The sequence below is a fragment of the Syngnathus leptorhynchus genome, chromosome 10 (assembly GCF_054491065.1).
Source record: "Syngnathus leptorhynchus isolate UIUO chromosome 10, UIUO_Slep, whole genome shotgun sequence".
Classification (NCBI taxonomy): Eukaryota; Metazoa; Chordata; class Actinopteri; order Syngnathiformes; family Syngnathidae; genus Syngnathus; species Syngnathus leptorhynchus.
In genome coordinates, this window is record NC_141204.1 from 12814691 (window position 1) to 12828359 (window position 13669).

The window sequence follows — 13669 nt, forward strand, 5'->3', positions numbered from 1 at the left end:
AGCTGGAGATCACGGCCTGAAGAAGCCAACAGCACCACGTTATCTGCAAAAAGCAGTGACGCAATGCTGAGGTCCCCAAACCGGACCCCCTCAACGCTTCGGCTGCACCGAGAAATTCTGTCCATAAAAATGATGAACAGAATCGGTGACAAAAGGCAGCCTTGGCGGAGTCCAACCCTCACTGGGAACGAATCCGACTTACTGCCGGAAATGCGGACCAAACTCTGGCATCGGTGATACAGGGACCGAACCGCCCTTAACAGTTGGCTCGGCACCCCGTACTCCCGAAGCACTCTCCACAGAACCTCCCGAGGGACACGGTCGAACGCCTTCTCCAAGTCCACAAAACACATGTGGACTGGTTGGGCGAACTCCCATGCACCCTCGAGGATCCTGCCGAGGGTGTAGAGCTGTTCCACGGCCAGGACGAAAGCCACACTGCTCCTCCTGAATCCGAGGGTCGACCTCCCGACGGATCCTCCTCTCCAGCACCCCTGAATAGACCTTACCAGGGAGGCTGAGGAGTGTGATTCCTCTGTAATTGGAACACACCCTCCGGTCCCCCTTTTTAAAGAAGGGAACCACCCTTGCCAATCCAGAGGCACCGTCCCCGATGTCCACGCAATGCTGTACAGGCGTGTCAGCCATGACAGCCCCACAACATCCAGAGCCTTTAAGAACTCCGGGCGGATGTCATCCACCCCCGGGGCCTTGCCACCGAGGAGTTTTTTAACTGCCTCAGTGACTTTGACCTCCGAGATTGGAGAGTCCGCCTCAGTCTTCAGGCCCTGCTTCCACAATGGAAGGCGTGTCGGTGGAATTGAGGAGGTCTTCGAAGTATTCCCCCACCGACTCACGACATCCCGAGTCGAGGTCAGCAGCACACCATCTCCACTGTAAAAAGTGTTGACCGAGCACTGCTTTCCCCTCCTGAGACGCCGGATGGTGGACCAGAATTTCCTCAAAGCCGTCCGGAAGTCATTCTCCATGGCCTCGCCAAACTCCTCCCACGCCCGGGATTTTGCCTCAGCAACCGCCGAAGCCGCGTTCCGCTTGGCCATCCGGTACCTGTCAGCTGCCTCCGGAGTCCCGTTGGCCAAAACGGCCCTATAGGACTCCTCCTTCAGCTTGACGGCATCCCTTACCGCCGGTGTCCACCAGCGGGTTCGGGGATTGCCGCCACGACAGGCACCAACAAACTTACGGCCACAGCTCCGGTCGGCTGCCTCAACAATGGAGGCGCGGAACATGGTCCACTCGGACTCAATGTCCCTCGCCTCCCTCGGGACGTGGGAAAAGCTCTGCCGGAGGTGGGAGTTGAAGCTCTTCCTGACAGGGGATTCTGCCAGACGTTCCCAGCAGACCCTCACAGAGCGTTTGGGTCTGCCAGGTCGAACCGGCATCTTCCCCCACCATCGGAGCCAACCCACCACCAGGTGGTGATCATTTGAGAGCTCCGCCCCTCTCTTCACCCGAGTGTCCAAAACATGTGGCCGCAAATCCGATGACACGACTACAAAGTCGATCAATGAACTGCGGCCTAGGGTGCTCTGGTGCCAAGTGCACACATGGACACCCTTATGCTTGAACATGGTGTTCATTATAGAAAATCCGTGTCGAGCACAGAAGTCCAATAATAGAACACCGCTCAGGTTCAGATCGGGGGGGCCGTTCCTCCCAATCACGCCCTTCCAGGTCTCACTGTCATTGCCCACGTGAGCATTGAAGTCACCCAGTAGAACGATGGAGTCCCCAGAAGGAGCGCTCTCCAGCACTTCCTCCAGGGACTCTGAGAAGGGTGGGTACTCTGAGCTGCTGTTTGGTGCATAGACACAAACAACAGTCAGGACCCGGTGCGGATGACTCTGGCCTTTTTCCAGTCCATGATGTGGTTTTCTCTTTTACAGTGGTCGGTGATGGCTGACTTGTAGTGTTCATGTTCTGCTTGTTGTTTTGTTGCTCTTATTTGTCTTGTTGCTGTCTCCTTCTCACACTCCTTTTTGTGTTCCATTTTCCTGGTGGTGAAATTCCTCCCTGTCACCCCGATATATGATTTATTGCATGATTTGCATGGTATCTCGTATATGGAGTTGCATTTATTTTCCGGGTTGATTCTGTCTTTTGGGTGGACCAGTATCTGACGGAGTGTTGTGTGTGGTTTGATAGGTGTGTTTATGTTACATTTTTTCATGGCCCTTTTGATGCGTTCCGTAATTCCTTTCACGTACGGCAACGTCACCATACTGCTGAGTTCTTGTTTCTGTGTTTTCTTTTTTCTTTCTCCCTGTGTTGTGTATTTTTTGTTATTTACCTGTTCTGCACCTTTAGTTATTGCCCATTGTGGATACAGAAATTTTTTGAGTGCGTGTTCTATGTGCTTTTCTTCCTGTGTTCTGTCCTCCGAGTCCGTGATTGTTATTCGTTCGTATAGTGTTCTGACTACTGATAGTTTATGTATAGTGGGATGTTCTGATGTTCAGAGGAGGTATTGGTCGGTGTGTGTGTGGGTTTTCTGTGTACTTTTATTTTTATGTCTCCGTTGTCTGTGTGGTGTATGTTGATGTCTAGAAAGGCTATGGATCGATCTGTTTCTTCGTGAGTGAATTTTATCTTGCCAGTGGTGTCTATGGTGTTGAGGTGGTCTGTAAGGTGTTGTGTATGTCTTGTTTTTATTTTTTCCAGAATGTCATCTCCGTAGCATCTCCATAGTGTGGGTTTGTATGTATCCGGGGCTGTTGAGAGTGCTTTTCGTTCTAAATCCACCATAAAAAAATTGCACATGATGGCAGAAAGAGGGTCTCCCATGGGGAATCCCTCTTTTTACCTGTAGATTGTGTTTCTGTATTGGAAGTATGTGAAGGTGGCGATGAAATGGAGTAGTTGCGTGATGTTCTGTGCTGTTAGATTTGTGCGTTTCTTGAGTGTCCTGTCTGCTGATAGTCTGTTATGCACGATGTGTATGGTGGCCTGTGTGGGTGTTTTTGTGAAGAGTGAAATGACGTCTTGTGATATAAACATTTCATCTTTCTGTACCTTTATGTGTGTGAGTTCTGTGGCAAGTTGTTTTGAGTTTTTGCAGTGTTGTTCTGTGAGTCCTAATAATGGTTTTATTATTTCTGTGAGTACTTTTTAAAGATTGTATGTGACTGACCTATGCTGTCAACGATGGGGCGGAGAAGTGTACCTGGTTTGTGGATTTTGGGTGTGCCATAGATTCTGGGGATGTTTGCTGTAGGTATTAAGTGATTGTATGACTGTTTTTCTATTTTGTTTTCAATGAGTAATGGTTTAAGTAATGCTTTGAGTTTATTTTTCTTGTCTTCTGTTGGGTCTTTTGTCATTACTTCGTAGGTGTCATCCTGTAGTAGCTGTTGCATTTGTTCTTCGTAAATGTCTGTGTCCATAATTACTGTTGTTCTGCCTTTGACAGCTGGGAGGATCGTAATGTCTTTGTTTTTTGCTAGTGTGATCATTGCTTTTGCCTCCTGTTTTGTAATATTGCTGGGTGGTGATTTAGCCGTTTTTAATATACCTGCAACTTCATTTCGTAGTGCTGCTTTTTGTCCTGGATTATGTATTTTTTCGCATGCTAACTCTGTGGCTAAAATGAAATCATCGTGAGGTATGTTATTATATTATTATTATTATTTAACCCTTTTGTCCCAAGCAAAGTGACAGGTGGTGGGCAGGAGGGGATATAAATTGTAACAGGAACTCTATTAAAAAAGTCAACCCGTGAGAATTTGTGCCCCCCTCCCATTTCGAGAACGGTGAGTCCTGGACATCGAGTGGCTTCTTTTCTGAATTTGAACAGGTTCCCTCATTCCTAGCCCAAATTACAGGGGGGACATATCCTCACAGTGAGGATATATACACCCCCCCCCCCCGCCCCTTTTTGAGAACGGTGCGTCCTGGACTCCAACTGGCTTTTTTTCTGTCTTCCTGGGGGTCTGTTCAGGTAGTGTGGCAAATTTGGACAGGTTCCCTCATTCCTTGGCCAAATTACAGGGGGGAAACATATCCTCACAGCGGCCCCGTGAGGATATGTTACCCCCCCATTCAAAATGATGTATATGTGTGTGTGTTTAATTCATGAGGTGCACTTCGATTAAGATGTTTGAAAAGCTAAACCAATACATATTTTAAGAGAGGGTTACATATGTTCCTTTTAACTGTTGTATGATTGAGTACTCATAGTGAAGAAATTATTGAATGCATTGTGCAGTTCGAACTTAATAATAACAGAGAAGAAAAAATAAAGAAATGATTTGTGCAGCAATGATTTTGTTGTCCTTATTTTGGTCAAAAGTGCCCGGAGAAAACCCGCGCGGACACGGGGAGAACATGCAGACACCAAGAGGTTCAAGTAGTAAGGAACTTTTTTCTCCTGGCATGATTCACATCCTGTCTTGCCCTCAATCGCCACAATTTTGTATGGCCCCAAAAAATTGGGGTCCATTTTCCTCCCTTTCTTTGTTGAGACCTGATATTTTGTCTTAGGACAAGATCTCCGATGTGTACAGTCGGTGTGGTCCCCGAGATTGTTTTAGGGTGCCTTGTTTTTTACTGCGCCTTTCTAATATGCTCTCTCTGACTTGCTCAAATAGTTCTTGTTTGTTATGGTCTTGTGCCATAACCTCCACCCCCACCACATCCTCCACAGTGCCATCAACCTTCAGAAAAAGCAAATATTTGCTGTAATGGTTAAAGTGTCAACAGGTTTTAGTTTTATATTTGTGTTTTACAATTAAGATGTAACAAAACAACTTCAACAAGCAAATTGTCCTTGATCGTTTAAAATTTTCTCCATGATACTGTAAATCCTTGTAATGGATCATGGATCTTGATGTGCCAAAATCTTACCTCGTAGTCTTCTGGCCCCTGAATGGGGTAGCGTGCCTCTCTGCCGAACATCAGATAAGGCGAGTACTTTGTCGTCATTTGTTTCTTGGTCTGAAGACCAAACATAACTGCCTCCAAATATTCATTCCAGCTTTCTGGATGCTGACAAACCACTTTGCTCAGAGCTCTAAAAAACAAAATCAGTTTTAAAATTGCACTGGTGACAGTGTTTTTTTTTTTTTGTAATTAATTTTGGAGAATTGTGTAAAAATGACTCCAATAACAATTTTTAAACCAAAATGTGTTTTTTCTGATCTAACAGTTTTTATAGTGCATGTTATTTACTTTGAAAGTGCCTCAAAAACAAAAACAAACTCATGAGCAACATCATAACAAGAAATTGTCAAAGATTAATTTGGGTAAACAAAGTATACTTACCTTTGAATTGTCCCATTTAATTTTTCCACCAACCCATTAGGTTGTCTAATTGAGTAGGACAACTTTGCAGTGAAATAGTCTTTGAGAATGTGAGCTTTGCATCACAATACACAGAAGGAAAATACAGCACCCACAACTGCAACAATCACAAAACATGGACAAAATACAATGAACAGTAAGAAACGTTTTTTATTTTTTATTTTACTCCAGCTATTTTATGAAGTTCGACATATTATGCGACATATAATGTTGCTTTCATTGGCCACACAAAATAAAGTACGTAGCAGGCCAGATATGCCCTCAGGGACTTGTGTTTGACAGCTATGATGAAGATAATTTCTGCCAAACACTGTAGTGCTTACTGTATTGACAAATTGTTTGCCCTGATCTGTCAAGATCCTTTTCAGCGACTCAAATTGATAGACGAATTTTAAGATACAGGCGTTGACATCAGCAGCAGACTCTGACCTCAATGGATAGGCTTGAGGCCATTTCGTAAAATAATCTACCATCACGCAAATATATTGGTATCCATCTTTTGTCTGAGCCAATTTGCCAATGAGGTCCATCCCCAATAGCTCGAATGGCTGAGACACCTAATAAATAAATTTTTATAAAAACAAATAGTGCTAAACTGATGTTGCTGAGAAAAATAGTTATATAAAGTATGCCACATACAAAATACTATTTAGACCTAGGGTCATGAGAGAGAACATTATTTGGATTAACTGACCTGTATGGGCATGACCTCTGTTGGTCTTTTTATTGATATGCCGGCTGCCTGACATTCGGTGCAGTGGGACACCTGACATTGGCAAGTTTTGTGGAAAAATAGTCATTGTTAATAAATGCATGCAAAAAGAAGGGCAAGATCTTAGATAATCATGTTGAGTTGTTTGCAGAAGATACTAAGGAATAGTTTCATTCGTTATGTTTGCAGGCTTAAAGAAATGAACAAACAGTATACCGTTTTTTTCGGGCGAAAAGTTGATCTGGAATATAGGTCGCATTAGCCATAAAATGCACAATAAAATGAAAAAAAAACATATATGAGTGCTCCGGAGTATAAGTCGCATTTTAGAGGAAATTTGTTAGACAAAATCCATCACCAAGAACAGACATGAACGAGCAACAACAAGCTAAATGATAGGTATGCTAACGTGACATAAACACAAACGAAGAGCTGAGAACAGGCCTGACGTAACTTTCAGAGTTATTCTAATAACTATTACATAACACGTTTATAAAACCATCTGTGTCACTCCAATTTATTAAATCCATCAATCGTCCTTTATGTCAACGCTGACGGCGGTTGCACTTCAAAATATTCCACAGGCCCATATAACGATATAGAAATTATATATCAAATAACTTTTATATAAGCAATAATATTATCAAACCATCTGTGTCACTCCAAATCATTAAATCCATCGATCGTCCTTTATGTCAACATTGGTTGGCCGCTGATGGCACTTAAGGTTCTGCTGCGCCTCTGGATGTCTGGACTCATCTTTCTCAAAATGTGAGGGGGGCACAAATTTAGACCTTTTTTTAGACGTGTTTTAGTCGAGACGTCTGGGTAGCATATAGACGTCTAATAGACGTCTATTAGACGTCAAAATGCTCGCAGGGACAGCTTAACATGGTTGTTAAAAACAAAGCCAAACAACTTCTGTACATTAGTTATACAACTTACAGCTGGTTGAGACTCCATCCATCTTCTGAAGCGCTTAGTCCCCACGGGGGTCGCGGGTGTGCTGGAGCCTATCCCAACCATCATCGGGCAGCAGGCAGGGGACACCCTAAACCGGTTGCCAGCCAATCGCAGGGCACACTAAGACGAACAACCATCCGCACTCGCACTCACACCTAGGGGCAATTTGGAGTGCTCAATCGGCCTACCAAGCATGTTTTTGGGATGTGGGAGGAAACCGGAGTGCCCGGAGAAAACCCACGCGGGCTCGGGGAGAACATGCAAACTCCACACAGGGAGGATCGGAGGTGGATTCGAACCCGCACCCTCCTAACTGTGAGGCGGACGTGCTACCCAGTGCCCCACCGAGCCGCCTGGTTGAGACTTTAAAATTTCAAAATCACATTTGATGTTTGTAAATTAGACGTCTATTTTAGGTCTATATATAGACTAATTTTAGATGTCTAAATTAGGTCTATACATAGACCAGGGAAAGGTGGACACTGAGTGCCGAGTGCTTAAAAAAAGAGTGGACAATTTGGCTCAACCTACGTGTGCGACCAGACATTCAGCCACATGAACGTCAACAAAGCCCGTCACAGATCTAGGTTAACAGACCGACACCTCGGCTCTATCCTAAGAATTACCACAACAGATTTTACTCCAGACCATGATGCACGAGCAAAAAAGTGAGACTTTATTGATTGATTTACTGATTTCTTTATTACTTTATTGAGATGTATTCTTTCACTGATTCTTCAAGATGATGTACCGTTTTTGCCCGAATATAAGACGATGTTTTTACATTGAAATAAGACTGAAAAAGTGGGGGTCGTCTTATATTCGGGGTCTAGACATTATACTCATTTTCACTTGTGCGCAGCGGTAAGTTAAAAGTTGCTGGTATCGACTGAGTATGTTGCTGTGATCGTGTGCGTCTTTGACACAAAGTGAGTATATACATTTCATTGTTACTACTGTCCATTGTTATGCCGTTTGTCCAATCACGGTTTGCTTCATGTCCGCGCCGTTTGATTGACAGCTCCGGCGCGCTCATAATCGACTGAGTATGTTGCTGTAATCGCGTGCGTCTTTGACACAAAATGAGTAGTATATACATTTCATTGTTCCTACTGTCCACTGTTGTGCCGTTTGTCCGATCGCAGTTTGCTTCGTGTACTCGCCGTTTGATTGACAGCTCCGGCGCGCTCATTTAAGTTTGCCTCGCATCGTAAGAGTGGCCGTTATGCAGCGGCAAATGTATTTTGTTGTCTCGATTGATGACTTATGTTTGGTGTGTTGCCGAGAGTATTTCATTTATGTTTTTTTAATTGTATTTTTTTGCCAATAATTCAGTAAAGCAATCCTGTGTTCTTGCCTACACCCGGGGCCGAAAACAGCATAACCATCCGAGCCAACCCCCTATACAGTCCTCAGGCTGACCCAATAGCGGTAGCAGTTTGCATTATTTTATTGCAATGTTTTTCCTGATTCAGATTTGTTTCAAGACTACAGTTAGACTTCACTTTGATGGTTTAATACAGTTATTGCTATTTTGTTGTTTTACCGCAGTAGATTGGTTTATTTACATTTCAAAAACCAGAAGCCATTTATTGACAAATGTGATTGCACTTTAGTTTACATATTTAAATGTTCAGATATTAAGATGTGATAGACAGTTTTTGCATGATTTGAATGAGGCAAAATAATGTGCTTTTTCTCTCGAATATATTGTTATAATCATTTGTTTCAGATGTAATTATTTTCTGTATAAAAATTTAATTTGGTGTTCAAAAAGTCTTTTTTTCAAACTTGAGTCCTGAAAAAGAGGGGGTCGTCTTATAATCGGGGTCATCTTATATTCGGGCCAATTTGGTCAGAATGTTTGCCGTTTATTGTGATTTCGCCTCATTAAATAAACATATTTCATAATTCTGACCTGCAGGCGCTTAAGTGATGGAAACTATTATATTCATAATAACAGTGTCGTATTTAATGAGAATCACTGATCGTAGTTTTTGGGTGAAATATTTTTTTAATGCTGTTACTAAATGCATTTGTTTTCAAAAAGCTTTTTTTGAATATCCATGCTTTACTACCTACTAAAAGTAAAAACCTTTTATGCAATGACCTTTACAAATCATTTCTATTACTTCACACAAATACTACATCCATCTGCTACTGGTTCAGCGCCCGGTCAAAATTTAGAACCCAATTCGGCCCGCCAGTCAAAAAGTTTGCCCACCCCTGTGCTAGCCACACACAGACGGTATCTGAGTATCTGGAATTCAACGGACGTCGGAGAGTCCTCCTCTCCCAAGCTTGGGTGACGGGTCGTTTGTTGTTGCCGACTTTGAATGCTCAATGATTAACACCAATGAACCCTTCAAAGCCTTTGATTCAAAAGTTAAATAAAGCCCACGTGGACATTGACCCAAGTCCAACTTGTACAATGTGTACCTACATGGGCGTGCAGGGCAGTCAATAAAAAGAGAGCCTTTGCGTCAATTTGCAGGTTTCCGCATAAAAAGAGAGACTTTGAGACTTTGCCTCATTTTGCAGGTTTGCGCTGGTGACCCGACATGAAGCTATTGCTCTTGCTCCTGCTGCTGCCCGTCTGCTCAGGTACATTTTCCGCTCGTCCTACTTTGATTCCCAAATTTCCTCAATGTGTTTGCGTACCTGCAGCGCAGTTTAATATCGACTGTTACGGACGAGACCCGCTGGGGATGGTGCCGGACATCCTGAACTGCAACAGCGCAGATGAGCTGCAGGCGTGCTACGAAAGAGGTCAAACGTCATTGGCCACCGGCGCCAAATAAAGCCGCGTGCTCGAACCAGGCATGTGACTTTGTGCCTTTGCTTTGCTGCGCAGATAACGGCGAGAAAGGCTGCGTCACGCACGACAAGTGCCCTCTGCCCGGCTGGACCTGTTGCTACACCTCTCTCTGCAACCAGTGAGCCCCGCCCCGTTTCACTGATTGATTCACGCAATGTTGGAGCTCTTGTTATTCGTCGACCAAGTCAAACAACTAAAGAAAATAAAGGAGCTCAAGGTCCATCCCTCCATCCATTTTCTATACCGCTTGTTCCTACGGGAGTCACGGGGGAGCTCAAAGTGTGGGCGCAAAATGATTGCAATGAAATAAAGCATTCATAACTCAAATCACTGTACTCATTTTATGAAATAAATTGTCACCGTTTTGACGATTAATTTTATTCACGATAATTCAACTGTCACGAATCGTCCCCGGTTGTTGTAGTATGTGTATGTTGCAATAGTTTCTGTTCGCGTGTCTGTGTGCTCACCCCTCCTGTGTGCCCATGATCAGCGTAATCACCCTCACCTGCCTCTCGTTGCAAGTCTCGTATTTAAGTCCTGTCTGCGTGTCACTCCCTGTCGGATTGTTCTTGTCTCTTGTCTCACGTCTTTGTCTGTCAGTTCTGTTTCTGTTAGCCAGTCTGTCGGTCAGTCCTGTTGTTGATTTGTTAGGTCGTTATGTTAGTTTGTCCGTTGTCTGTCCCCTTTCATTCTCCCTTCCATTTTTCCTTCAATAAACCCTGATCCAAGCTGCATTTGGTCGCCCGGCTCCATTCCAATCTGTGATAGAAGGGCGTGGTCGAGCGGCCCGTGGCGCACTCGTCACTCGTGACATTAACTGAATGCTGATTTAATGAGATTCATTGAAATAGGGGCTTCGTGGTGCACTGGTTAGCACGTCCGCCTAACAATTAAGAGGGTGCGGGTTCGATTCCACCTCCGGCCCTCCCTGTGTGGAGTTTACATGTTCTCCCCGTGCCCGCGTGGGTTTTCTCCGAGCACTCCGGTTTCCTCCCACATCCCAAAAATGTGCTTGGTAGGCTGATTGAGCACTCCAAATTGGCACTAAGTGTGAGTGTGAGTGGTTGTTTGTCTCTGTGTGCCCTGTGATTGGCTGGCAACCAGTTCAGGGTGTCCCCTGCCTACTGCCCGATGGGATAGGCTCCAGCACGCCCGCGACCCCCGTGGGGACGAGCGGTTCAGAAAATAGATGGATGGATTAAAATAGGGTGACCTGACTATCCTCTTTTTCCCGGACATGTCCTACTTTTGAGCATCTAAGAAAACGTCTGGGGGAATTTCAAAAATCTTCCGGGATTTTGTTGGACTGCCTCAAACATATTAGATGTATCGTAACATTGTCAATTGTCAACTCCGTTTCATTTCAGTCAATTCCAGGTTTTTCTGGAATTTAGTATCTTTGCTACCAATTAGAGTGGGCAGGCCAGTCTACACCGAGTGTTTACAAGCAGTGCCGAAACGAAAATGCAAATTTACGGAGGAGTTGAATAAAAAAAATTCTGTGCTTTCGCCAGGGTTGTGATCCTTATGAACTTGAGTGCTGAAGATGCTTACGTGTCTGTGGCAAATAAAGGTCCCAACGCATCCTGCAAGAGGAGGACTGAAGAGGAGCCCTTTTTTTTCTTGTTTTTGTTATTGCATATACTATGTTGTTTTGTGTTATTCAGGCCGATGAATGCAATTGCTATACAGACACCATGTCATTTTGTGTTATTCAGGCCAATAAATGCAATTGCTATACAAACACCATTTCATTTGTGTCATAACATATGAAACAAATGACCACCCCCCAAAGACTCCGCCCCCTCAAAATGACCACGCCCCCTCCCAAAAAGATGTCCTCTTTTTCAGAAACCCAAATCTGGTCACCCTAATTAAAACAAGCATGTTTTTACTTTACTTTCTATCTATCTATCTATCTATCTATCTATCTATCTATCTATCTATCTATCTATCTATCTATCTATCTATCTATCTATCTATCTATCTATCTATCTATCTATCTATCTATCTATCTATCTATCTATCTATCTATCTATCTATCTATCTATCTTAATTTGAGAAATATCACTGTTATTTATAGAACTCAATTGTCCATTCTTTATATTGTCACATATCTATATTGTTTTGTTAGGCTACGGATTTTAGCTATTGATCTGACTCCAAATTGCGATCAACATTTAACACAAATTGCTATGTCCCAATCCACACACTGGCGCACCTAACAATTTTGCGAGTCCGTTTTGTCAAAGAGAAGACCAGTAGATCAATCAGACCAAATTTACCAATTGTTTATTCCTAACAAGGCGCACTAATAGAGGCCTGGGTCATGGGTCCCTCACACTAAAACTCGTGCGTTTTTGTGACCACCAAAAGACGACACATTCTTCCGGGTTGCCCAGTTTTAAAGAAACACAATATGAATATTAAAACATGCAAAACATTGTGTGATGATTGGTCGATGGCCATCTCCTCCCCGTCGAGGTGTCATCACTGTGGTCAGTGGGTTGGGTTTTTTCCTCTCGAAGCCCAACCACCTGGACGTGGTGTTGTTCTTTGTTCTCGTTCCTCACCGACCTTGAGGTGTTATCGTCCGGTACTCCCTTCGTCCGGTACTCCCTTCGTCCGGTACTCCCTTCGTCCGGTACTCCCTTCGTCCGGTACTCCCTTCGTCCAGCACTCCCTTCGTCTGGTACTCCCTGTTCCACAACTCTTTGAAGAAAACAAGGTCATGCAGTGTGCCTGCACATTCTTCACCCCCACCAATCCACACGAGCACTATAAATCATTGCATGGCTTAGCGCCTTCATATCTCGTCGACTTAGTTGTTCCTTATGTTCCGTCTCGTAACCTTCGTTCGCAAAACGCTAGTCTTTTAGTGACACCGAGGGCCAAGAAAATGTCTGCAGGGGCTAGAGCATTTTCTATTCGGGCTCCAGAGCTCTGGAATGCCCTGCCAATGGATATTAGAACTGCTACCTCAGTAGAAATATTTAAGACACGTTTAAAGACGTATTTTTATGATGTGGCCTTTAATTAACCTGTAGTAGCCGATTCGGCTGGAGTTTGTTTTTGCTCCCTCTCCCCGACCCCACTCCCCCCACCCCTCCCCGGCTGGGGAGGTGGTTAGGTGACACCCAAGCTGACGACGGCTATCTAGATTCTCGTGGACCAATTCAGCATGAGGGATCTGCAGCGGAATACCCTCCTAGAGGACACTGCCAGGACAATCGAAGGCACCTCCGACAGCTCTTCGCTTTGGCCTGGACATCCACTTTTTGATTTCCATATGATGTATTTTATGTGCCCTCTTTGCATCCATTGCAGCCTGGTGATCCTGAAAGGGGGATCCTTCCATCTGTGGTCCCTTCTCAAGGTTTCTCATTTTTCCCCTGGTAGGGGTTTTTGAGTTTTTCCTTGCCCTTTTGGGAGCCCAAGATCAGGGGATGCTTTGAGAATAATTGTCAATTGATTGTCTATGTGAAGCCCTTTGAGACTGCTTGTGATTTAGGGCTATACAAATAAACTTGACTTGACTTGACTTGACTTAACACAACTTTAAAAAATATGTTTGCAAACTGCTGAAAGCACATTTCTCTTTAGTTTCCAAAACAATATAGATTATTTAAAAAAGGGTTCCATGTGCCCAATTTTGAGCACCAGCAAATCAAAAGGTGTCTGCACGCCCTTTGCCTTTGGGGTTGAATGGCGTCACGACCGGATTTTAATCATGTTCCAAGTGACTGTTTTCCTTTCAGTGTTTTCTCACGAATTGATGCTTCTTTTTTGAATGTTCGTTGGCGGTGTGTGTGTGTGACGTCACAACGCAGGAGGGGCGCGTGTGGGATTATGGG

The 13669-nt window shown here is 44.1% G+C and overlaps 2 protein-coding genes across 2 annotated transcripts; one reads left to right on the forward strand and one right to left on the reverse strand.

The window, feature by feature from the left end:
* Positions 1 to 90: 90 nt before the first annotated feature.
* Positions 91 to 7355, reverse strand: LOC147050526 (uncharacterized). Its single transcript, XM_085922607.1, has 6 exons — positions 6977 to 7355; positions 6014 to 6085; positions 5281 to 5416; positions 4864 to 5029; positions 420 to 4673; positions 91 to 117 (listed from the first exon to the last, which is right to left on the reverse strand). Exons 5-6 carry the CDS (start codon positions 1599 to 1601, stop codon positions 91 to 93), a joined length of 1209 nt encoding a protein of 402 aa, XP_085778733.1. The 5' UTR covers positions 1602 to 4673; positions 4864 to 5029; positions 5281 to 5416; positions 6014 to 6085; positions 6977 to 7355.
* A 2074-nt stretch (positions 7356 to 9429) lies between these two features.
* LOC147050527 (uncharacterized) lies at positions 9430 to 10139 on the forward strand. Its single transcript, XM_085922545.1, has 3 exons — positions 9430 to 9598; positions 9662 to 9763; positions 9849 to 10139. Exons 1-3 carry the CDS (start codon positions 9556 to 9558, stop codon positions 9932 to 9934), a joined length of 231 nt encoding a protein of 76 aa, XP_085778671.1. The 5' UTR covers positions 9430 to 9555; the 3' UTR covers positions 9935 to 10139.
* Positions 10140 to 13669: the final 3530 nt, after the last annotated feature.

Excerpts from the sequence above, each read along its gene's own strand:
- LOC147050526 (XM_085922607.1), bottom strand. The coding sequence starts at position 1,601 with ATGAACACCATGTTCAAGCATAAGGGTGTCCATGTGTGCACTTGGCAC. Across the intron at positions 118-419 it reads GTGTGGCTTTCGTCCTGGCC|AATTTCTCGGTGCAGCCGAA; the intron begins GTGGAACAGCTC and ends TTTTATGGACAG.
- LOC147050527 (XM_085922545.1), top strand. The coding sequence starts at position 9,556 with ATGAAGCTATTGCTCTTGCTCCTGCTGCTGCCCGTCTGCTCAG. Across the intron at positions 9,599-9,661 it reads GCTGCTGCCCGTCTGCTCAG|CGCAGTTTAATATCGACTGT; the intron begins GTACATTTTCCG and ends GCGTACCTGCAG. Across the intron at positions 9,764-9,848 it reads GCAGGCGTGCTACGAAAGAG|ATAACGGCGAGAAAGGCTGC; the intron begins GTCAAACGTCAT and ends TTTGCTGCGCAG.